Source organism: Chaetodon auriga, chromosome 23 (genome assembly GCF_051107435.1).
Source record: "Chaetodon auriga isolate fChaAug3 chromosome 23, fChaAug3.hap1, whole genome shotgun sequence".
NCBI lineage: Eukaryota > Metazoa > Chordata > Actinopteri > Chaetodontiformes > Chaetodontidae > Chaetodon > Chaetodon auriga.
This window is the reverse complement of record NC_135096.1, coordinates 700135-726445: the sequence shown is the minus strand read 5'-3', so window position 1 is coordinate 726445 and position 26311 is coordinate 700135. Positions and strand designations below refer to the sequence as shown.

General features: G+C 41.8%; 2 protein-coding genes across 2 annotated transcripts in view; both read right to left on the bottom strand.

Moving 5' to 3' along the window:
* Positions 1-26311, bottom strand: part of LOC143315969 (uncharacterized) — an 84807-nt gene that overhangs the window by 52752 nt on the left and 5744 nt on the right. The window lies entirely within an intron of this gene.
* Positions 19663-25854, bottom strand: LOC143315939 (neoverrucotoxin subunit alpha-like). The gene is made up of 4 exons (XM_076723541.1): positions 25784-25854; positions 21706-21879; positions 20619-20665; positions 19663-20450 (listed from the first exon to the last, which is right to left on the bottom strand). The coding sequence occupies exons 1-4, from the start codon at positions 25852-25854 to the stop codon at positions 19885-19887; spliced, it is 858 nt and encodes a 285-aa protein (XP_076579656.1). The 3' UTR covers positions 19663-19884.

Here is a 26311-nt window from a genome sequence, read left to right as displayed (position 1 = left end):
AATCCTTGCCAAGCCATACAAGCAATGATACAAGCACTCAAAATCAATATTCACTCCCATCCTGACTTGACCGAATTTTGTCAGCCAGTGAAAAGGGCCTCGTTTCCCGCCCACCACTGAACTAGGGCCTGGGTTTCCTCTGTTGTCCCTCGATTAAAATATTGTTTATGTTAGTCTGAATGCACAATGACACCCATTATAACAAGTATAGTACGTTTGTGCAGCATGGAAAATGGACAAGCAAACAAACATTTGGTCCAAAGCACAAAGATAGCACTCTGGTAATAAAAATCATTCATCTTCATTTCATTTTCAGCCAAACTGATTTCACCTTGACAAATAATACATCAGTTTCTGAGACTAAAGATTGCCTGTTACATGTGCGGGAAACGAATTATATCCCATGTTTTACTACTACAGACATAACAGAGCCAGTGCCAGATTTCAAAAGGTCATGCCAGGATAAGGCTGTTTTCAGCGGGGTAACATGATTGATTTTGCTAGCTGGCGAGGTATGCTGGCTTTTCCGTTAGCAGGACGACACATCTCTGAAAACTTTGGAGCAAATTTTAAACTACACGCTATCATGATGAATCGACCACAGATTTTAAGGTTTAACATCTGCTTTCTCACATGCAATAATCTTAAAACCACATTCCGTACTACTAAAATAGTAGTATTTCGAAACTTGTAATTTACACTTGTGAGTCCTCTGCCATCGTTGCTACGAAATGCATTCTGGGATATGTGGCTTCCCCAAGTCCACAAAAGTCACCACCCAATGCATCCTCGATTAAATAGGAGGTGCAAGAACACATCTGGGTATTTGACTATACTTGGCAAGATGCGGACTTTTGAATTGGAACAGTACTTGGACTGAGACTGATGACGTTTCTCAAGTACACAAGAACACAAGTACAGAGAAGAACGCATATTGAGAAAGGCCTATTGTCAGACACATTTCTATGGGTTCACCCTTCAGGGTGCTCACATAGCATCCTCACATCCCATCCTCATGTCCTGTCCTCACAACTAGTCCATGACTTGTGGACTAACATGCCTAATGGTTTCAGGCCAGGTGAAAAACTGCTAGGCTTAAGTCTCAGGTCTAACAGAACAATTGTTTCCATTTTTATAGATTAAACTTCAGCCTGGAGTGTTCCTCACCAACGAGAAATGGCAGAGGGTGCAGCAGGCAAAATCCCACTCAGTTTTGCAAATCCTTGGCTGTTGCCATTTAGGGCTCAGAGGAGCTAAAGGAGCGAAGTGTTACCAGGGCAAAATCCAATGCAGCAAAGGACTCTGTCCCCAAGCCTCTTCTAACCCCAGAAAAAATGACTGCCGTAAGAGGTGAGTACCTTATACATTATTACACAACAGTTAGATCCGGCCAAGTAATTTCACGCATTGTGATTGGTTAAGAGGCATTCCATAGGCATTCATGAGTGATGATATCCTGTCCAACATCACTCAGAATTACAACAATACAATAGAATGTTTATGTTTGAAACCTCTAAGTGACAACAGGTTAAATTTGTTGATTTATCAACAAATTTAGAACTGTTGTGTAAAAGCAATATCACACAAGGGGGAGTGATGTTGTTCTGGATGTCATCACTGGTTCTCTTGTCTTCGGAACTTGGTCTCTGGCCTCATTCCTACGACCAAAGGGCACCAGTGATGATATCCAGAACATCACTCCCTTTTGTGTTAAGTAGTTTTCAGTTACTGAAACTAGGTTTTGCTGTAGTTTGCTAAGGATCACTAAGTTCTTTGTCTTTGGTCATAGAATGCCTGAGGGACTAACTCATGAAGCTTAATTATCCAAAGGAGGCCATTGAACAGCAGCTGGCCCTTGTAAGGAGAAGCATCTCCGAAAAAATCAGTGACACCGAAAAAGGTGCCCTCGGACAGAGGTGAGTATTGCATTCAAACTCATTACTTTTTCAGCAGCCATGGTTAACATGAAAACTGTGGGGCGACTGTAGCTCCATCAGTCTAGTACGGGAGACATGGGGATAAACATTGTTTTGTTGGATTAATTCCTCTGGAATTACACAAAAAATATATTGTTTTTTCTTCAAAACTTGGTGGAGGCGTGTAGCATGGGCCAACGCAGAACCCCTTAAAAGGGGAATTATAGTTTGGATTCTTCAACCAATTATTGGTGTGGATCCGAATCACATCAAGGGGTGTGTTCTCTGTGCACCATTTTTAGTTGGGCATGAAGGGGTTAATTTGTGAACAGTGGCTAATATCTGAAAATGCTCAAGGGGTGATCACTGAATACCCTCCTGTATTTTGCAGAGGTACCCCCAAGCTATAACAGCAGAGAAAGAACTTAATCCGACAAAACAAGATTCATGAAAAAATCTGGCTTGTCTCACGGACTCATAGAGCGGGTCGTTTATCAACCAAGGGGTTAGTGGTTCGAATCCCAGCTCTGTTGTCCACATGTTTAGTGTCCTTGACAGTCAACTGTAGCCTCTCAAGTAGCATGTAAACATGACATCAATGTATCGCGAGACATGTACATCTCTTGACGGATGCACATGTGAAGATATTGTGGGATTGCTTGTGCACCCGCCTTGAGTCTGAGAGGCTACATTTCAGCTTTAGTTCACATTTCAGCTAAAAACATGGTGTAAATGGCATCTTTTGTGGTCAAACTTTAATGTTGTGGCTCATGGACACTTGGATTACACCACATGAGCAGGATGGAGACATTTTGTGTTTGTTTAGTGTTCTTTTTTTTACGTTTTAAACATGGTCATCGTTCACTCTAATTATACTGGATTTTGCTGCAAGGCTGTTTTCTGCTGAAACTCCAGGATTGTTTTGTGAACTGAAGATCTTCACCATCCTCACATCAGCACAGGTGTGAGTACATACTGAGTGAGTTTTCACTCTGTGGTGAACTATCCTTTTAAAATATTTTAATGCAAGAAGTAATCACAAATTGTATTGGAATTGTTTCTTCTTCATTCAGTTGCCTACCATCAATGCGTTTATCCTTTTGATGCCAATTTGAGTTAACTATTTTTAACTGAAGTTCTATATTGTCTTTTATAGAGGAAGCACACAAGTCAGCTGAAGAAATATAGTGAACTGACTACAGCAGCCTGCAAGAGAAAATCTGAGGCTAGCACGTCTTCCACGAATCTCAAACAAATGAAGCTTGAAGAATCAGAGCAAGTCTCTCAGAGGAGTGTCGACAATGCAGTACTCAACTTTATCATTAATGGTCTTCAGCCCTTCTCTCTTGTTGAGCAGCCAGCATTTCAGAGCCTTGTCCAAGAGCTGCAGCCAAACTGCACCGTCATGTCTCGAACTACTGTGCAGCGCAAGCTTGATAAAGCCACATTAGTGATGAAGAAGCAGGTGAAGGAAGCAATGAGGAAGATTCCATACATAGCCACAACAACCGATTGCTGGACTGCGAGGAGGAGGAGTTTTATTGGCATTACATCCCACTGGCTGGATCCAAGCAGCTTTGAGAGGCATTCTGTTGGTCTTGCATGCAGGCAGTTAAAGGGCACTCACACATTCGACGTCTTGGCAAGTGCAATGAATGACATACACTCAGAATATGAAATCCGTGAGAAGATAGTCAGAACCACAACTGATAATGGCTCAAACTTCATTAAAGCATTTCCAGTGTTTGGAGAAGATGAAAACAACAATGTCACTGCTGAGGAGGTAACTGATGAAGATCCAACACAAGATGAACAGGATCAGGATGAGGAGGTGGAATTCATTGATGTTGGCACCATTATGACTGAAGATGATGGTCTCCAATACCAACTTCCGCATCATCGGTGCGCTTGTCATTTGTTGAATCTGGTTTCTACAGTGGATGCCAATAATGCAAACAAGATAGAGGCCTACAAGAAACTGTCGAGGTCAGCCTTCTCCAAATGTCAGGCTCTCTGGAACAAGACTGCAAGGTCCACTACTGCTGCAGAGGTGGTTGAAGAACACTGCAAACTTCAACTGGTGCAACCTAACGCAACAAGATGGAACTCCTTTTACTTGGCTGTGGAGCAGATCCTGAGAATCCTCAAAGAACAAGGAGAGGGGGCTGTGAGAGCTGTCTGTGCTGCACTTGATGTTCCAATGTAAGTAGTAAATATTTGTTTGAGTGTTTCATTACCTACACTAATACTTAATACGATTACCCTATGCTGAACCTATAGAAATTATTCGAAGTGAATGTTGGAATTTGTCAAAGCTTTGTAGAAAAGAAAAGTAATGGTTAAGTTATTAAATGGTAAATGGTCTTCTATAGCACCTGTATCCAAAGCAATTTACAATATGTGTTACATTCGACCAAACATTTTTTTGTTTTTGTGTGTGTTAGATACAGTCCAGCTGAGATCGCCTTTCTGGGTGAATATGCCAACACCATAGGTCCAGTTGCAAAGGCAATAAACATACTTCAGGGAGAATCCGACATTCAGATGGGATGGCTGCTCCCTACAATCAACACCCTCATCTCCAAGTTTGACAAAACCAGAGCGTCGCTGAGATTCTGCAAGCTGCTGATCGATGCCCTGCAAGATGGATTGAAGAAACGGTTTGGGGAAATGATGTCTGACCCAGAGCTAGTTGCTGCAGCCATTCTTCATCCAAAATTCAAACAAATCCTGGACTGCTGATGAAGAGGTCCTCAAACTAGGTAAAAAAACATCTATCATTAAATATTGCTCAGTCATGTTCTGATTTCCACTTCTCTAAGTTAAATCAATCAATGAAAATTTTATTTATACACAGAAGACCTGAGGAATCTAGATGGTCCATTCTTTAAAAGCAAATTCTTTCTTTCTTTAAAAGCATCTTCCTGACCATGATGAGCCTCCTCTGCGGCAAAATGACTCCTCAAGCGCTTCTGATGAAGAGGATTTTTTCTCCAACATGAAGCACGTACACACCCAGGAAACAACAACCAAACAACTTGATGCATACCTGGCATGTACAGCTGGAGGTATGGACATTTTAACATCTTACCCAGCTGTATCCAGCCTGTCACTCAAGTTAAACACGGCCCTACCAGCCTCTGCTGCCTGTGAAAGGCTTTTCAGTGCAGCTGGATTGATCTTCAGCCCAAGAAGGGGAAGAATTGATTCACACAAATTCGAAAACCAGCTTCTACTGAAGTTGAATAAGGACTTCTTCAAGTTTGAATAGTTTGGCCAGGCTGATAATGAAGAAATGGACTACATTCACCTTTTGAAAACTAAGTGGATGTTATCTCAGTGAGAAAAAAATGCTGTAGTTCCTTGTCCTTTGCTTGGATTTATTTTATTTTTTATTTTATTGAGTTTGTCTTGCTGAAACAAGTATTGTTGAGCCAGGTATTAAGCGAGATTCATCTGTGCAGAGCATTCATTGTGTTGTAAGCTTCTGTGTTGAAGTATGGCAGTACATTCAATTATCAGTGTTACGGTTTCCTCTCCTGGGTTAAGTTGTTGCTGTCAACACACACACATGCACTTGCACACACATACACACTGCTGTGTATGAATACTAAAGCTGAGGAAAGAGACTAAATGTGCATCATCTTTTAGGGATCTCTATCACTTTCCACAGACATGGAAAAATGCAGGGCGGATATTGTGTGTGGTTTACAGATTTTATTAAGGCATGTATTATGTTGCCATGTAGCCAAGTGGTTCAACAGGATGATGAGCTCTTGAAAGCAGAGTTGTAGTTTGTTTGCGGTAATGGACTGAACAGTGAACTTGCAACTACCCCACAGTGAATGTGTGGGGAGAAAAAAAAAGGCCCTCCTGTTTTTTGGGTGGGGATGTTTAAATAAAACATTTAAATGACAATAGCTGTCCTTATTGTTTTTGATTGCATTTTTATGCTGAAGTTTTTACAGGTGTTTCTATAGACTTTTTGTAGCAAAGTGGTTCTACATGTAAGTCAGTACATCATTAGGTGGTTTTAGAGAATCTAAAAGCACTGAGAAAACAATACAGCAATGTACTGATATTAGAAAATGTACTTTGTACTTTTGAATACTTAAGTATTTTTAAAAGTAAGTACTTTAGTACTTTAACTTGAGTAAAATTTTGACCAAGCAACTTTTACTTGTAGTTGAGTAAGATTTGACCACGAGTATCAATACTAAGTACTGGAGTTGAGTACTTTGTCCACCACTGATTTTTGACCAGAGCATTAACAGTCAAGCCAGATTTGGGATGAGTTAACGTGAACCAGAAACTTTGTGTGAAGTTAAGGTTGTTATGGAGAAATAAACCCCGACATGATGAATCTTCCCGCCTATTGCACGGTTTACAGGTGAAATTATCAGTTTGAGACATAATGTTGATCAAAATTCGACTTTTAGCGATTTATAAATTATTATTATAATGTTATTTAGCATCTAAATCTGCCCATTGTATAGATCCAGTCACTTTTCCGCTGTTTTGCTAACCCTCCTCCCGGCCGAGTGCATTTGTTTTCAATGAAGCCTTTGAGAAATCAATCCGAGGAGCGTGGATTATCTGTACAGTTCTGTACAATAGTACTCATGTCCCATGTCTGTAACATTTGTTATTCAATTTTGCCTTTTTTTTCATTCGGGTGCAATTAAGAGAGATCATCATCAGCACTGCACAAAATGTGGTGTCAATCAATACTGAATAAGCGTGTGTCAGGGAATGTCAGGCTGTTAGCTCAGGGACAAGCAGGAGAAGCTGCGCAGTCAGGTCTGAGGCCGCAGCAGGCAGTGCAACGCCCAGGAGTGAAACAAGCAATGGCGCGGGAGGATACATGAGTCATTTGTCTGGACAAACATTCGGACAGACTAGGTCCCTGATTCTGATTGAAGCAGAACGCAAGGAAACGGCTGCAGATGTTTTAAATTCTATTATTTACCTCAGAATATTTTCAGGAGCTTCAGACCATCATCATGTAAACTATTACATTAAACAAATTAAATTTAACCCAAAAACGTACTCTAACCATCTCTGAAAACATGACACATTCAGAGGTACGCTACCATTCATTTACTGCCTTGTGTCAAGTCATATCTAAAGAGAACACACACAGAATTCATCTTCAGGCATAATTGAATTCACATTTGCATGATGAAATACACAGTGTTTCAAAAATGTAAGTCATTGCAATAAAGCTTTAACCATGCTTTTATCTCTTAAGTTTTCAGATTTGCTTGTGAGTGCATATCCAAGACTGGCAAACATCTGTGGTGGCTGGATGCTGCACAAGTCCACAGGTATGTAGGCGTATACACTGGATTAACGCTGTTTCAAAATACTCTGCCTCCCACTGTTTGCTCCAGGGGAAGACGATAAGGTATATTCTTACATTTTAAACTACTTTTCATTGAACATGAACATCTTTTGCAAGAAGTACAATGTTGAATGTTGCACTGAAATGCACTTCCTTTTTCTTAAAGGTGGATGCAGCCTTCCTCCTGGAAAGGAGCCGCCCTGTCTTCAGTGAGATTGGTTCTGCCGAGCACCAGATGGAAGTAAACATCATGAACTTTCTTCAGGACTACCTTCGGGAAATTGAGGAGTCTGATATGTTTTAGCCAAGATGAAATATAATGTGACCTCTAGGATAACACAGTTTCATGAAACGAGACATGGAGGGCTTACAGATGGATGACTTGCATAGTTATGTTGACAATAACTAGAGGTGTCTGAACAGTTGCCACACCATAAAGCCTGTCATCCAGCCACAACAAATGCAATTTTTGTCAAAATCTCAATGTAGTTTCTGCTTTGATTTATCACTTTAGAGCCCATACAAGATTCACCTCATGATTTTGTTGAATTCACTTTGATTGAGGACACCTGCCTCTCCATCTGTACACACTCATTTCCTATCAATGCGTGTTGGTACCTCAGCATCTTTCCTAGTGTTGTTGTGCTTTCTTCTCTCATAGGTTCCCGTGGATCATGGCTGCGCATGTAATGTGGATGATGGACATGGTCCTCTCATGTTTATGTCCCAGTTTCATACGAGGCTGACAGTAAGTTTTCGTGATCTTGTATGATTTAGTGGTCATTATGTGTCTCACTGTTTCGGGTGGACAGGTGGATCAGAGTTTTTCACAGGTTGACCAGCAGTCAGCCTGCAGCGGTTTTTGCTGGTTTCTAACAATTTTCAGTGGGTTCAGAAGGGATTTCTCAGGTTTGATTGATTTTACTTTGCAGTTGCCAATGAGGACTTCAATATTGTCCATATTGTTGCTATGGAAACCAATGATCTCCCTCAAGCCCTGAGCTCAGTGGAATGTTGATGTCATCTCTGATAGATCAAAGCCACTTTGTGACGTATCAAAGGAGTGGACCAGGGCTTTGGAACACAGGTCCTTATATGGATGAGGTTTCACTCCAGGCGTTCCTGTATTGACCTGAGAGTCCATACAGGATTCACCTCAGGATTTTGTTGAATTCACTTTGATTTTACTAGTTTCCAAGTGTTTTCACACGGATGTTTTGAGGTGTGACAGATTTTTCAAGAGGCTTTGTGGGTTGGTAAGTGGTTGCAATGGTTTAAAGAAGATTTTAGTGGAGCATTCGTGGTTTCGCTGGGTTTGAGGTTTGGAGAACACATTTGAAAGTGGGAGCTCTGGCTGTCATGACCGCAACTTTCACACTCCCCCACTCGAGACCTCAGCACTGGTGACGGTGAGGATGGAAGGACGCCAGCTTCTCTGCTGTGGCTTAACCGTTGTCAGGAAGTGTCTCTGAGCTCCAGAACTCAGGGCTGGTGATCTGTGCCTGCCGTCACACAGATCATCACTCGGATCACTCCTACTGAGTTATTATGTGGTATGGTTTGGAAGAACCTCTGCTCATCAGCTGTTTGCTAAAAAGGTCCAAACTTTCATTGAGCTCAGTCTGAAGTTTCTCTTTTCAAACCAACAAAACACCACAAAAACTGTGACCATGAAGCTGAAAACCAGCAAACAAGTATTAACTTCACCCAGAGCCCAAAAGTAAAGAGCAGTCAGTGTTAAAGGTCCAGTGTTGAGGATTCAGAAGGATCTGTTGGCAGATATGGGAAATAATCTTCATAGTTCTGTTTTCATTAGTGTTTAATCACCTCAAAATAAGAATCAGCGTGTTTTCGTTTCCTTAGAATGAGTCTTTATGTCCACAGAGGCAGCAGGTCCTCTTCCACAGAGTCCACCATGTTGCATTGCCTTGTTTCTGGTTCTTCTTCTTCTTCTGACTTTGATGGTGGTTGGCAGCCAAGTGGGTTTCATTACCGCCACCTGCTGGATTGTAACAGCTTCACAGTGAGAAAATTTTCCAGTGTCCACCCACAGTGATCCACTCATGACATTGTTCAGTCTAGAACTCAGAACTGGTTGTCTGAGTTGGTGTGAGGTCCAGGTGGGAAACACACACAGCGATCATCTCCACACTTAAGAATCATGATCAACCCATTCCTGTTGTGTTTGAGACAGCAGCAAACAGACCCAAATGCTAATGTGGGAGATCCACACACTGAAGCTGACAAGTAGGCAGAGAGTGGACAGGCCAAGAGGGAATCCAGGTCCAGAGACTCACGGTCCAGACTGACAGGGCGTCGGCTGGAGCACAAGGTTGGCAGATGAGCACAGGGAACAGGAGTCATGGAGGCAGACAGGAGGCAAGACAACAATGGGCAAAGGTACTTAGAAGCTCTGAAGAGTCCTGATGGCTGCAGGTGGGTCTTGATCGAGTGATTGGTGTCAGGTGTGCTCAGAAGAGGAGGAGGCCGGACCAGACCTGGCGGCCACGCCCTGCAGTAAAACAGATCCTCTCATGTCTTCATGTTTTAATTTGTTCTCTGACTCCTGCTCTGACACCATTTCTGCCATCATAATCCTCCCACACTTCTTCTTCTTCTTCTTCTTGTGTTTTGGTGACCTTAGAATGATTCTTGATATTGAGAGAGGCAACAGGTCCTCCATCTTGCACCACCATGTTTCTAGAGGAGCCCAGAACAGACAAACCACACAGTAGCTGTGTCCCAATTCAGGGGCTGCATCCTTCGGAGGATGGATTTGAAGTCTGCTTACGTCATAACGCTGCGCGAAGGCTGTCCCAATTCGTCCAAATTCGAAGGATCCTCCAAATGCAGCCGACAAATGCGTCCTCCTTTTCCCTGTATTTGGAGGATGCGTCGCTACTATCCTTCACGGCCTCCCATATCCCAAGATGCTTTGCGCACCGATTGTTTTTTTTAATAATGGCGACCTGTTGATATGAGGAGCTCAGTTAACAGTTAGCCTTATTAAAACTCTTCACTTACAAATGTTACAAGCTTGCATGTCAACTAATATCTTATTTTGGGTGAATACTCGATTGTGATTGGCTGCAGGGTCTCCGTTAAAAAGTGTTGTAGGACAACTATAAAAAACTTCCGGTCAAATAGCCTGATTGTTCTAAATTATTGCGCTGGCTCAAACGCTAGTTGGTAACCGTGGCAACAGAAACTCAGAACATACGTTATTTCACAGTTTATTTAACACAACGGCAAGACAGTAGAAAACATGAGTGATTTTATAGTTTCCTTTAACCACATTTAATGATCAGAGTGAATGGTGGATAATATTTCTTGCAATAAAAATGATTTAGGAAACTATCTGTGGACTTTGAGTCGTTGAAACAAAATTTGGCATCATTCTCTGGACACACACAAGCGGTAAGAGGTGCACTTGCCCTCTGAAACGATACTTTGTATCACGTAACATAACGTTAAGCAATCATGTCACTTCCCTCCACTGATTAGGTCTAATATAACAGTTACGCCGACCGAGCTGCAGGTTCTGTGGCCAGAGCCGGTTACCTTGGCAACGCGTCACAACGAGCGATATTAAATAGCCTCTTGTTAAAAACTTACGATGTTAACGGTAAAAAAAACCAACATTAACGTATTAATAATTGATTTAATATTTCTTTCTTTCGTAAGTGACCATGGTAAAAGCGGGATAACGCCCTTCGAGGTGTCCATTATCAGAAATGAATGGACGACACGGAGGCGTGAACCGTCCGACGCGAAGCTGTGAAGATATTCACATCAGGTGAATTTGTAAATTGTATAATAGGCTACATTTCGCGCCTCTTACAAGCGATAGGAGCTGTACGGGCGCATCTCTGCACCCCGTACGTGTGTTTTTCCCGGGTTAGGAGGGAAGAAGTTATGACGTTGTGACGCAATCAGGACACGCTCCAAAGGCTAGACCGTCCCATTTACCGATAGTTGATGCGGCCGACGGAGGATCCTCCGCAGGACCCAGCCTCCAGAGACCGCGTAGGCTGGGTCCTCCGAAGGATGCAGCCCCTGAATTGGGACACACCTAGTGACTCCAGAGAGAGACTTTGTCACCGTAGGGAAGGTGAGGCGAGATGGATTCAGTTGGCTGCAATCAGCAACCTCACCACTAGGTGCCACTGAATCCTCCTCACTGGACCTTTCATTGGTGATGATGTGTTGCCTCCTGGTGTTGAAAAGATAAACTGCATGATGTCAGTTTCACTGACACAGATGACATGAAGTGTTTTTCAATGATAAAAAGGCTGAAACATGTTATTAGAAGTGTCTGAGTGACTGCTGTTAACCACACTGATACCAACAGTGATGTGATCAATACAAGCATTCATGCTTCATATTGATCTGGATGGAACTGGACTGTTAAAGTGACTCACAGAGACACCATCATCAACACACATATGAATACAGACCCTCATACTGATGTGGACAATATCACCAATCCTCATCTCACTGCTGTCATCAATACTGATCAGAACATATTGATCCTAATAATCAGTGTGAATCCTGGTCCACACAGCATCAGTCAACTGTTAGTTCCTCAAGTCAATCTGATGTCTAATGTCTGTCTTTAACATCCAAAACCCAACTGAGGGGCAGAGAATCAGGATGAATGATTGATGAATAAAGATCTGCACGATCTGGACTCACCTGGAGACTCTTTCATAGCTCCCACAGACCGTCAGAACACCAAGTCCACCTGCAACCATCTCCACCATCCAACACTCAATAAATAAAGTCAGCACATTGTGCATTTAACCAGCCTTGATGGAAGACATAATGAGAGAAATTATCTTACATTTCATATCATTTTCATTATTTTGTGGTTAATTTTTGGTGATGATGAAGCCTCCTCAGTCCAGTTTTTTAACCCGTTTTTCTGTCATTGTTTTTCCTCTTTTTCCATCGAATACGAAGAAGCTGCAGGACAGAAAATCTCCATTAAAATCAAACTGATTTTTCACAATAAATTCTGCGTCTCTGGTTCATGTTGATCAAGTTTAGTTTTTTTTTCGACTGACTTTCGGTCTGACTGCACGCGAGCGGATGTCACTGTGAGTGAGGCTCCTCACAAACCTCCAAATGTAACTCGAAAATAGCTCAAATTAGAACTCAAGTGTAATGAATACTTAAATCATATTTGTCAAGGGGTATGAATCTGAGATCTGGAGCAGTTACTCAGGAAATGTGGGCTGGAAATAAGACAAAGGAAACGCACGTGACAAATCAAAAGAAATGGAAATGAGTAGGCTTGAACAAAGCCTCAAAAGTATGCTGACGGACTTCAAAGGAGATATTTCCAAACAGATTGGGGAACTCCGGTTGGACTTCGAAAACTTTTCATCAGAAATGAAGCAAATGCGGAAAGACGTGAATGAAGTCCGCTCTACTCTAGGAGAGGCTGTGAGGAATATTGGAGAAGCTGAACAAAGGATCAATCAGCTGGAGGAGAGACAGGTGACCACAAATGTGACGGTAAAACACCTGTTACAAGAACAAAAAAAGATGAATGAAAAGTTGGAGTCCCTCGAAAACAAATCAAGGCAGAACAATGTACGAATTTACCGAGTGAGAGAAGGAGCAGAGGGGGATGATGCGGTGAGATTTATCAAATCAGTGCTTGTGGAAAAGCTGGAGATCCCTGCCGACACGATACACATAGTTGCGGCGCACCGCTCACCCACACAGAAGCCGGCACGAGAAGACGCAACCCCTCGGTCTTTCGTGGTCCGCTTCCTACAGTGGAATACCCGACAAAAAGTTCTGCAAGCAGCCTGGTCAAAAAAAGAGGTTAAAGTTGGAGATGACCAGATTTATTTTTCCCAAGATTTCTCGAGCAGGATACAGAAAGAAAGAAGTGGGTATGCCTCAATAAGAAGACAGCTGAAAGAAAAAAAAAGTGAAATGACACATAATATATCCAGCCAGATTGAGAGTCTTTGGAGATGGGGGGTCCGTGACATACAACACCCTGGAGGATGCAGAAGCGCACCGACAGGAGCAGGGAATACTCTCCACCACCAACCCGAGGCCGCATCACGTGCTGGTGGGCGCAGCGGAGGCTCAATCCAAGCCATTCCAGAAAACGCATAACTAGAAGCACAGCGGAGGCGGAGAGACTGTAACCGGACCTCTGGAAGACTTGGAGGTAAAACTGTGAAAATGACTTCCAACTGGGAAATGGAAATTATCTCAAACTAAGTGGACAATTCTCTCTCTCTCTCTCTCTCTCTCTCTCTCTCTCTCTCTCTCTCTCTCTCTCTCTCTCCTGAAGCTTAATGGGACAAACTTTTATTTATTTATCTATTTTTGGAAGCCTTTTGTTCTTTCTCTTTCTCTGCACCTTCCATATCGAAATGAGTAGGCATGACCTAAGGACAGAATGGATGCCATTGTACAGGCTAAGACTATTTATTTTATGATTAACTCGAAAGAGAAAAGAGGTTCTTTTGGAATATTTGCTGTAACCATATAGAGGAGGCAGGATTTGGAAGTTCAGGGTTGGTTGTTTTGGTCGGTCACAGCTGTTTTTTATGCACACAGAATGCATTCTTTGTAGACTTCTTCTTATGTTTAAAGGCTTTCTATACATATATAAAGGGAACAAATATTTTCTAAATCAATGTAATGGGGAAACTTAAATGTATATCTCTAAATACAAATGGCCTAAATAATCCAATAAAAAGGAAGAGAATACTCCAAAAACTTAAGAAAGAAGGAGGAGAAATTATTTTTCTCAAGGAAACACACCTGAGTAAGGTGGAACATGCAAAACTGGAGAAATTAGCCTCAGCACAGGTGTTTTCCTCCTCCCACACAACAGCTAAACGAGGAGTAGCAGTTCTCATTAAAGATAATCTCATGTTTAAAAAAGAAAAAATGTATCAGAGATAAGGAAGGAAGGTATGTATTTGTAATGGGGGAAATAGAAGAACAACACATAATGCTTATCCACCTGGAAAAGAAGTTGACCTCCTGAAAAGGATTCTAGATCTGCTAATGACTGAAGCGGAGGGAAAAACTATAATGGGGGGAGATTTCAACCTGGTGATGAACCAGAAGGTTGACACTCAAAGTAGAATAAAACATAAATCACAACAAGCAGCAAGTTTAATGAGAAAAGCTCAAATAGAGTTGGGGCTATTAGACGTCTGGCGTTGTTTACATCCACAGGAAAAGGCCTTCACCTTTTACTCTGATGCACATAAGGTTTATTCTAGATTAGATTATTTTTTTATGTTCAAAGATGAAATTTCAAATGTCACAAAATGCAAAATATTACCTATAACTATAGCTGACCATGCACCAGTTTTAATGGAATTAAATTTGAAGAGGGAACGAGGAGAAACGGTGTGGAGGTTAAATAACTCCTCACTTGGGGATGAACGTTTTAAGGAAAAAATAAAAAATAGGATGAAGTCCTATTTGGAGATAAATGATAATGGGGGAGTAACATCTATAATACTGTGGGAAGCTGCTAAAGCAACATTAAGAGGAGAAATAATAGCATATTCTTGCTGGAAAAAGAGGCAAAGAGAAAAAGAAAAGAGGGCGTTGGAAAATAAAGAAATTACAAGAAGAGCATGAAAAATGGATGAAGAAAGATATACAAACACAATTAATTGTAGCAACAAAAAAAAAAGCTTTGGAAACAATAGAAGTACAAGAAATTGAAAAGAAACTCATGCTCTGTAGGCAAACATACTATGATAACAGTCCAAAAGCACTGAAGATATTAGCAACTAATTAAAGAAACGGAAAGAAAAAACTGCAGTAACCACCATTATAGATAAAAACTCCATAAGTAAGAGGGGCAAGTTGGAAATAGCTTCATGTTTTAGGGATTACTATCAAAACCTCTATACCCCAGAAGAAGCAGAAGTAGACAAGCAGGAAATGAAAAAGTACTTGGAACTCTTAAACCTCCCAACAGTGAAGGATAAACTGAATGATGATTTAGGACAGTCAATAGGAGAAACAGAAATTCTAATGGTAATTCAGAAAAGCACAACTGGAGAAAGTCCTGGGAGTGACGCTTTCACTTGTGAATTCTATAAGGAATTCAGGTACTTATTTTCTCCCATTCTATGCAGAGTTTTTAATGAAATTCTACAAACAGGAAACTGGCCAGTCTCATGGAATTCAGCAATTATTACTGTAATACCTAAAGAAAGAAAAGATTTAAAACACTGTTCATCTTATAGACCCGTGTCCCTCCTAAATGTAGATCAAAAGCTTTTCACATCAATTATAGCAAATACATTTTCATACATACTACCTAAAATTATTAATTTAGACCAAACAGGATTTGTCAAAGACCATCTTTTAAGTGACAATGTTCGGCGTACTCTTCATGTAATTGACTATACAATAAAAACAAAACAGAAAAGGCCTTTGATCGGGTGTCATGGCCCTCTTTATTTGGAGTGTGCCAGACGTTTGGCTTCCACCAAACCTTTATTGATTTGATGAAGAATATGTATAAAGAACCAAAAGCAAGAGTCAGAGTGAATGGGATCCTTTCTAAGACTTTTAATTTAAAAAGAGGAACAAGACAGGGAGACCCATTATCCCCACAACTATTTGCTTTATACATAGAACCATTAGCGGAGAGGATTCGGGCAAGTGAGAAGACAAAGGGTCTCAAAATTAAGGAAGATGAACAGAAATTAGCAATGTACGCGGATGATATTATGGTGTACCTCACAGATATACATAGTTCATTGCCTGCGTTACTGGATGAAGTTGGAAACTATGGAATACTGTCTGGTTATAAGTTAAATTTAAATAAAACTGAAGCTATGGAAATCGGTACCCATTTGGAGAGAAACTTTAAAAAACAGTTTGACTTTAAATGGGACCAGAATAAAGTGAGATATCTAGGCGTTATCATACCCAATAATTTAGACCTAATATATCATTGTAATTTCGAGAATCTGGAGAATTTAGTAAAGCAAGATCTGAATAGGTGGAAAATCTTACCTCTCACATTATTGAAAAGATAAATATCATTAAAATGAATGTTTTGCCTGCTTTTTGTTTCTATTTCAGAATCTGCCTACATACATACCACCCACAAGTTTTAATGTTTGGGATGGGCTGCTTAGAAAATTTTTATGGGATGAAAGGAAGCCAAACTTGAAACTTAAAATTTTGCAACAAAAAAAAGAAAAAAGAAAGAAAGAGGGGGACTTGCATTACCAAATTTAATTAACTACTATTACTCAGCACAGGTGAAACCAATTTTAATATGGATGAATAATGAGATGAGACCCAAATGGAAACTCATTGAGTTTAATTTGGCTGAATCACTCAGTACTTTGATTTTCTCAGTTTCGAAAAAAGCACAGATTAAAACACAAAGTTATTCTGTACATAACACATTTAAAATCTGGAGAAGAATATGTAAAATAACCAAAGTTAAGGAACAGGAAATCACTTGTTTAAGAGAGATAGCCTGGGATCCAGATTTTATTCCAAATAGTATTGATGATGTTTTTAAAAAATGGGAGAGTAAGGGCCTCACAAGATTCTGTCAAATGTACAAGGAAGAGGCAATGGATTCTTTTGAAAATACAGTAAATAGATATGGTTTAAACAAGAATCACTTTTACAGATATTTGCAAGTGAGAAACTATTTGAAGGAAAAAGTCCAAATTACATCTCTTGGAGATCTCCATCCCATTCTGAGACATATGATAAAGGCCAATCAAAACCATAATTTGAAAAATATAACTGGACAAATGTATCAAATATTTCAGGATTACAGAACCGAAGACATAAATAACATTAAGGATAGAACTGAAAACATCTATATCAGATGACGAGTGGAATCAGAGTCTTAAAGATAATTTCTCAAACATAAAATGGCCTTCTGCCAAGAATATGCTTGGAAGATAAATATACGGTATTTTAGAACACCAGTGATATTAAGCAAATATACACAGAATAATTCTAGCTGCTGGAGGGAATGCGGGGAAGACAAAGCGGACCACACTCACATATTCTTTACATGTAAAAAAAAAAAAAAAAAAAAGTAGAAATTTATTGGTCAGAAGAAGGGCTGGGAGATAAAACGATAACGATTTGTCTCGCGATAGACACGTAATCAATATCAATGAAAAATGCGTTCGATAAAACCATCGATAGTTTTTTTTCTTCGTAGGAAGAAAGCTGTTCATAGGTGTTGGTTGCATGAACAAAGGAACTCGCTCTCGGGTAACCGAGCAATGTCGGGAGTACAGGGAGTAATCATTGATCAGTGGGAGTGACACGCTAACAGCCAATCATGAAACAGTATCAAGTTCGGTTGCGCCATCTCGTTGTCTCGTGTTTGATTCTTCGCTAGGAGTGCGATCAGAAAGAGCGCTGCAGCGAGCGAAGAAATTGGCGATAAAACAGGGAAAGTCAGCTCGCCAGTATGGCAGTTTTTTGGATTTTCTAAGTCGGACCGTAGTCAGACAAATGTGGTCTTTAAACAAGGCAAGACCGTCGTCCCCACCGAGATCGGTAATACCACAAACTTGTTTTACCACCTCAGCCGCGCTCACTCTTCGGAGCGCAGCCGTATTCGCCAACGTCCAACAACATCCGTACCGCAGCACCACCACACAAGCAGCAGACCACCATGCAGAGGTGCTCTGCTTCAGTGCCTTATGACAAATCATCTAAAAGGCACAAAGACATAACGGAGGCAGTGGTATCATATAGATAAAGACTTGCTTCCACTGAGCACTGTGGAGAAGCGCGTGCTTTTTTTAAAAAGCACACTTGCAATGAAAATACAATTGAATAGTTCATCTGTGTTTAGAGTAAGAAGAGTTACAAAAGTTATTCATGTGTCTAGGCTGGTTTTATAGTTCAATCAGTGTTACTGTCTGTCATGTTTGTTTTTTGTATGTTACAGATGTCAAGTGTACCTCAGTTTGTTTTTTGTATGTTACAGATGTCAAGTGTACCTCAGTTTCTGCTATGTTTACTGCATATATTTGAAAACATTTTATTCACCAGAAGGTGAATCAGCTTGTGAACTTCCTGGCACTAAACCTGCAGAAAAAAAGTTCTCAGGTTTCTCTCTGTTTACATTTTTACACTTTTATTTACATTTATTATTTGAGTGTTTTCCACGGTCGTGTTGACATTTCCTTTCCTTTCTGCCTTGACAGCTGAGGGGATTATAATCAGAGGAAGGTTACATTTAAATAAAAATGTTTAAATTTAATGTATTTTTCTCCTGGTCCTTATTTTAAATTGGTCATAAAAAATATCAATAATTAGCGATATCGACCGATATAAAACACTTATATCGTGATACAGTTTTCAGCCGTATCGCCCAGCCCTAGTCAGAAGTCATACACATAATAGAACAGATGTTTGGGAAATTGGGCCAATTTAATAAACACACTTTATGGTTGGGAATAGGTTTTAATGGCCTTCGAAAGGATGAAGAATATTTATTTTGGATTCTGAGAATTACAGCACTTATTTTTTATTTATTTTTTGCTTACTTTAGGGGTATTTGTGTATATGTATTTTAAGTTATGAAAGGTTATGTTTGACTGTGCCACACAGGTGAAAGATAACAAAAAACTAAATATTGTGTCAAGTTATTTAAATAACAGGATGTGTATTGTCGGAATGTCGTATACTGTACTGACACAATAAAGTAAAAAAAAAAGTTTTCTTCTTTTCGGTTGTTTCTCACGTATCGTTGAAGTTTGAAGACTTTTCTAAAAGTCTTTGACAGATTTGTTTAACAATGATTTCCAAACTTGTTTTTCCTGCTTTCAAAGATGAAACTTGACTCCAAATCAAAGTTTGAGTCACAAACAGTATCACGACATGTTATCAGACACCAAAAACCTCTGCTGGTCAAACTGAAGACTTGTTGGTGGTAATAAAGTTGTTTGAATGAAGTGGACGTCAGCTAACGAGGTCCACGACCCTCAGGTTGTCTCTGGTGTTGAGGGAAACCTGTGCTGCTCTCGCTGTGGTCACTTGTCTTGGATTTTGAAGGTTGCTGTCTCCTTCTTCATGTCTTAATAGGTCAACAAACAGTTCAAGTGTTATCAGCCATCAGGAATTAGTTTGTGCTCGCTCTTGGTTCTTGGTTCAGCTCGATGTTGTTGAGTAAAATGAACCATGAAAACACAACATGAAGTGAAGCAATCAAGGTGATATCTGATATTTTAACGGTTATTGGTCTCCTTGATTTCTAATAATCCGTATCAGCCCTGAAAAAAATGTATCGGTGGACCTCTAGTCCTGATCTGAGAGACACAACAAACACTCACAGCAACATTCAGCTTTGATTGGAACAAGATCCAGAATTGAAATCAGCACACAGCTGAAGGTTCAAGTCAACAGTGTTTCCACAGTTTAATGATCACAGCTTCCATCTTTAAAGGACTGGAAGTGGAAGAAGTTCACAAAGTAAATGAGGAATCTTTTCAATCATTTTCAACAAAGTTCATTGATCAATTTATTCCAATAACCTGAAAGACTGATGTGACTGAGATCCTGCACAGACTCAACTGATCTGTTCAGCAGTGTTTCTCTAACAGGAGGAGACTCTCCCTCCTACAGAGGACACAGAGACACTGAGGAACCAGACCAGGACCTGAACCAGAACCCAAAGCCAGGATAAAGAGGTTCAGTGAATGTGGTGTTGAAGGTGTGGAGGTGGATCAGTGAGTCAGAGGAGACTCTGTAGAAGGACAGAGTGCCAGCAGGACAGTCCACATACACTCCTACTCTGTGAGAGACAGAGGAGGAGGAGGAGGAGGAGGAGGAGGAGAAGGAGATGGGTATTGCTCTGTTATTGTGCCAGACAAAGTAACCATCATAGTCAGAGCAGCACAGACTCCAGGACTGATCATTCTCTCCAAACACACACTCTTCACTGTCTCCTTTCCTTCTGATTCTTCTGTAACTCACTGATACATCAACTCTTCCTCTACACTCGACCTCCCAGTAACAGCGACCAGTCAGACCAGTTCCACACAGCAACTGAGGCCACCAGTCAAACCTGTCTGGATGATCAGGATATGACTGATCCTCCTCCACATGTGTCATCGTCCTGTTGTTGTCAGACAGTTTGATGTTTCTGTTCACTGTGTTTGTGTCCAGTTTGAGTTCACAGGAATCTGATGGAGAGAAGAAGAAGAAAACAGCTGCAGTTATTGATCCATCATCTGTTGATTGATGGACAGTTTGATGATGACATCAGAGATGTGAATGAGTGATGTCACAGTTTGAAGATGGCTGAATGTGCTCTGCTTTGTTTTCATCAGTCAAATTAAAGACACACTTACACTTCCTCAGACCTGGTCTCAACCATCGGACTCCAGCAGGCTCCACCCTGAAAGGAGGAGGGGGGTCAGAGCAGCACGTCCTCTTTCAGCATGTAAACATGGGCATTACATCACTCTCATACAAACACAACATGTTGATCCGGCCTGCTTCTCCCTGCTGCCCCTAAACCTCTTCAGCTCTGCTCGGACACTGACAGCGACACTAATTCTCTCTCATCATTAAATCTGCCTTCATCAGCTCATTTCCTCATTTCAATCTGTTGCTGACTTCTATTCTAAGCTGCTTCACTCATTGATCGCTCTCTTGCTCTCCCACCTGTGATGATCAATAATCAGTCTGACTTTGTCTTCACTGAACAAACCAATAGAGCTTTAATCATTGATTACTGGACACGGTTCTCCTCGTCGTGTCCCATATGTGACCATGCTTCATGTGTTCATTAGAAGTGTGAATACTGTCAATAAATTCAATATCTGAAACAAGTCATCATGACTCTGTTGTGTGGAAATCAAACTTCCTGAAGTTCACCAGAACAAGAAGAGCCACTTGATGTCTGCACATGGAAATATTTACAAGCCATGTTTGCTGTGAAGACCATGTTCAGTCCAATTGTTCTCCACTGATGAAGGAACAGTCCAACATTTTGAGAAAAACACCTGAATGAAGCACCTCAAAAGTCCTGCTCTGTCCTGTGGTTCTCAGGTTCCAGCAGATTGAACTAAATAGAACTGCTCTGGACTTATTGGAAGCTTGTTTTTATGTCTTTTGAGGACAAAAAGGACATTTGTCAAACTGACAGACAGTTCTTTTTCCATGCAGAGATCTGTCCAAACTGCATGAATTATGACCAACAGGTCATTATCGTGTTTGTTCCTGGAGATGTTCTCCTTGAGACCTCCAACACAAATATGTCCTTTTCATGTTCAACCAGTGTTTATGTTGTGATCAAAGGACAAAGGTTTCCTACATGTGTGATTGTTCATGTCTCACTCACATCCACCATCAACCAAAAAGACAGACAACATGTTTCCAGCTCTTCCTCCTCTTTCACACTGACTGACTGTGGCTGCAGCAGCCTCTTCATACCTGAGAGTGTCCAGTCTGCAGTGAGGATCCTCCAGTCCAGCAGACAGCAGCTTCACTCCTGAGTCTCCTGGATGATTGTAGCTCAGGTCCAGCTCTCTCAGATGGGAGGGGTTGGATCTCAGAGCTGAGGCCAGAGAAGCACAGCCTTCCTCTGTGATCAGACAGTCTGACAGCCTGAAAACACACAGAACAACACACATGGAAGATCATCTGAGGGTCCTGCTGTGTCCGTCAAATCATTGCTCTCAAAATGCAGAGATCTGATAGGCTGAACGGGGGAGGATTTACAACACATAATAATTCTCAACAGTTTCTGTGTTTTAGGTCAATGACTTCACACTCGACACTTCACTTCTTGAAGGTCCTCAGCGACACCTTTGTGGTAATTAATCATGACTGAATCAGGAATAAAGGGACATCCACTAATCACATGTCACAAGTCACATAAGAAAACCTAAAGGAGGATTTCCATCTCAGGCAGACTTCATTAATAAAAGGAACACTGAGAGAAAAAAGCTGCCAGTCAATGTGTGTATGTGTCAAACGTGTGGACTTCTGAGGTTCAAGAAAGACGCGAACACTTCAACAACAAACAGTAACTTGATCTGACCTGAGAGTTTCCAGTGCACAGTGTGGACCAATGGTTAGCAGGTCTGTTGAGCTGAGAACAGTTTTCAGTCTTATGAAGGCGTCTCTCTCTCTTAACCTGGTTAGATCTGTGTGGTGACTGATACTGCACACCTGACCTGCTCCAGACGAGGTTCTGTTCACAGTTTCAGACTGAACTTTAATTCTTCTCCTGATGGTTTTCTCTTTGAGGATCCAGACTCTCAGCTGAGGGAATACGTTCTGTCTGCAGACCTGCTGAGCCAGACGTTCAAAGCCATGTGACCACAGCAGAAAAACCTGATGTTTCATGTTGTTTTCAGCCACGGGAACCTTCTTGCATTTAGCTGGTAATCAATCATTTTGTCTGCTTCAGGTCACATTAACACTTTAAATCTGACACAGCAGATCTTCAACACACTAAAAGAATGATGAAGGTACAGAATCTAGAGACCACTTTGGATTCTGGTTTTATGTTTGGTCCTGATTTACTGTCAGTTTCATTTGACACTGCTAGTACTGCAGCTAATAGAACAACTGATGAGTTTATTGGTATTTATCATCGGCTCGTAGCCGATGATAAATAACAACTGATGAGTTTATTGGTATTTATCATCGGCTCGTAGCTTTTCTGCCAAGGACCACAGGACTTAATGACTTCAGACCCGTCGCCCTGACCTCTGTGGTCATGAAGTCCTTTGAGCGCCTTGTGCTCTCACACATCAGAGACATCACTGACCCTCTCCTGGACCCCCTGCAGTTTGCCTACAGAGCCAACAGGTCTGTAGACGATGCAGTCAACTTGGCCCTCCACTTCATCCTCCAGCACCTGGACTCCGCAGGAACCTACGCTAGGATCCTGTTTGTGGATTTCAGTTCTGCCTTCAACACCATCGTCCCAACTCTGCTTCAGGAGAAGCTCTCCCAGCTGAGCGTGCCTGACTCCACCTGCAGGTGGATCACAGACTTCCTGTCTGACAGGAAACAGTGCGTGAAGCTGGGGAAACACCTCTCCGACGCTAAGACCATCAGCACCGGATCCCCCCAGGGCTGTGTTCTTTCTCCTCTGCTCTTCTCCCTGTACACGAACAGCTGCACCTCCAGTCACCAGTCTGTCAAGCTCCTGAAGTTTGCGGACGACACCACCCTCATCGGACTCATCTCTGATGGCGACGAGTCCGCCTACAGGTGGGAGGTTGACCATCTGGTGACCTGGTGCAATCAGAACAACCTGGAGCTAAATGCTCTAAAGACAGTGGAGATGGTTGTGGACTACAGGAAGAACTCAGCCTCACCCGCCCCCATCACCCTCTGTGACTCCACTATTGACACTGTGGAGTCTTTCCGCTTCCTGGGAACTATCATCTCCCAGGACCTCAAGTGGGAGCCGAACATCAGCTCCCTCATCAGGAAAGCACAGCAGAGGATGTACTTCCTACGGCAGCTGAAGAAATTCAGCCTGCCAAAGACAATGATGGTGCACTTCTACACAGCCATCATCGAGTCCATCCTCACCTCCTCCATCACCATCTGGTACGCTGCTGCCACCGCCAAGGACAAGGGCAGACTGCAGCGTGTCATTCGGTCTGCAGAGAAGGTGATTGGCTGCAATCTACCATCTCTTCAGGACCTGTACGCCTCCAGGACCCTGAGGCGTGCAGAAAAGATTGTGGCTGATCCCTCTCACCCCGGACACAAACTCTTTGAGCCACTCCCCTCTGGCAGGAGGCTGCGGTCCATCAGGACCAAAACCTCACGCCACAAGAACAGTTTTTTCCCGTCTGCTGTCAGCCTTACCAACAAGGCCCGGAACCCCCCCTGACACTCTTCACATTCCACCTCGGACTCATTCTGTCACATTGAGTGATATAAATATAACTCTATGCGTTACATTAACGCTCAACTGGGACTTCTTTCTGAAAAACAGTACTGTGTTTCTAACAATAACAGACTTCTGTATATATATTTAAATTGTTATTTTTTATGCTCTTATTTTAGTAGATGTGTCATATTTTAGTAGATGTGTCATGCACCAATTTCACCAGAAAAAATTCCTCGTATGTGTAAAAGCATTCTTGGCAATAAAGCTTTTTCTGATTCTGATTCTGATTCTGTCAGCATGTCTCTCTTGTCTTATTTGCAGGAACAGTTTTGATGAACCAAACATCTCTTCTTTTGGAATCTGCACAGAGGCTGATGAAGGAAACCTCAGTGAACAGAGAAAGCTGTTTTGTCAAACTTACATCGTAGTTCATCCTCCAGAGCTACACGTGATACAGCCTCTATGCTTGTCAGTACAAACAGTAACTTGATCTGACCTGAGAGTTTCCAGTGCACAGTGTGGACTCTCCAGTCCAGCAGACAGCAGCTTCACTCCTGAATCCTGCAGGTTGTTGTTACTCAGGTCCAGCTCTCTCAGACTGGAGGACTGACATCTGAGGGCTGAGGACAGAACTTCACAGCTTCTCTCTGAGAAGTTACAGCCACTCAGTCTAAAGAAGAAGAAGAAGAAAAACATTTATTTCCAAATGTTGAGTCTCTTCTCAGCATGTGTACAAATCTTTGCTGTTCCATCATAAACATGTTGTAGATGTGACAATAAATCATCACTGAATCAGGAATAAACAGACATCCAGAAACCAACATCACATGATATAAAAAATGAATCTGGGAGAAAATGAGGCTCATTGATATTTTGAGTTTTTGTGAAATGATGTTCAGAAATAATTTCACAGCATTCAGTCGAACATCGTCTTTTGTGTGCATGTGTAAAAATAGTATGCACGAATCTGAATGTGTGAGTTTGATTTAAAAAATCTCACAAATGAAAGTTTAGCTGTAGAAATATTTTCCATGTTTGAAAAGGTTTTGTGCAAACAGATAATCTGAATATACTTCAGATATTTTCAGCAGTGAAGTTTCAGAGTCTGAGAGACTGAAACACAAACTTCCTATCTTTGTGAGTGACACTGAAGTTTCAGGCTAGAAGTTCACTGAGCTGGTAGGAAACAATTCACTGAGCGTCTCTCAGTCCACGCAGACGTCCATTCATTGTCCTCATGTCTGTAAGAACACAGCTGTGCTGGTGTTCCACTGACTGAAAGCTCAGAGTTGTGTGATATATTCAGAGGAACAGTTTGAGTCAGCCATAGAGGCTGTGTTCTGTGGAGCTCTGGTTGTGTCTGTGGTTGAGGCTGTCACAATCCCTCCTGATGGCCACACACATCAAGCACCACTTTGCTTCATTCTCTGGCGAGCTGGACCCAGACCCAGCTCTGAGACTGGACCAGCACCTGCCAACAGCAGTCTGTCCAGCCATTGGATGGACCCTGCAGTCTCCATCTTCCCTGATGAGTCCTCTCTCTCTCTGGTCAAACAAACCCTGCCCTGCCACATCAGTGATTTTTCCAGGTTCGGTGCATGTGGAGGGGCAGCTGGCGGCAGGTGGTGCTGTAGACTCTGGCCTGTCCACTTTGTCCAGCCCAGAGACACTCCGTCAGCAAAGGGTGGAGCAGCACCAGGCCAGGTGGGAGGGATGATCATTGAACTGATCTGAGGATTGGTTGTGGTCAGGATTCCGCACTCAGGCCGGGTAGTAACAGGGACTGTGACAGCCAAGAGGTCGGTGTGTTTCCCGGGAAAACTACAGCTCACAATCCACCGTATGAGCACCGCCGGCTGTTTGTTTTACAAAGCAAACAAGCGAAAAACAACCAGAGGGCTGAACTCCAAACAGAGACCAATGGTCAGCAGGTCTGTTGAGCCGAGAACAGTTTTCAGTGTTATGAAGGCGTCTCTCTCTTAACCTGGTTAGATCTGTGTGGTGACTGATACTGCACACCTGACCTGCTCCAGACGAGGTTCTGTTCACATTTTCAGACTGAACTTTAATTCTTCTCCTCACGGTTTTCTCTATGAGGATCCAGACTCTCAGCTGAGGGAATACGTTCTGTCTGCAGACCTGCTGAGCCAGACGTTCAAAGCCATGTGACCACAGCAG

What these genes read in the sequence shown, in the direction of transcription:
- LOC143315939 (XM_076723541.1), bottom strand. Translation starts at nt 25,854, where the DNA reads ATGATCATCCCTCCCACCTGGCCTGGTGCTGCTCCACCCTTTGCTGAC. An exon ending in GTGTCTCTGGGCTGGACAAA is followed by an intron (nt 21,880 to 25,783) that starts GTGGACAGGCCA and finishes GTGTGTTTTCAG; the next exon opens with GCTGTCAGACTGTCTGATCA. An exon ending in TGCAGACTGGACACTCTCAG is followed by an intron (nt 20,666 to 21,705) that starts GTATGAAGAGGC and finishes TCCTCCTTTCAG; the next exon opens with GGTGGAGCCTGCTGGAGTCC.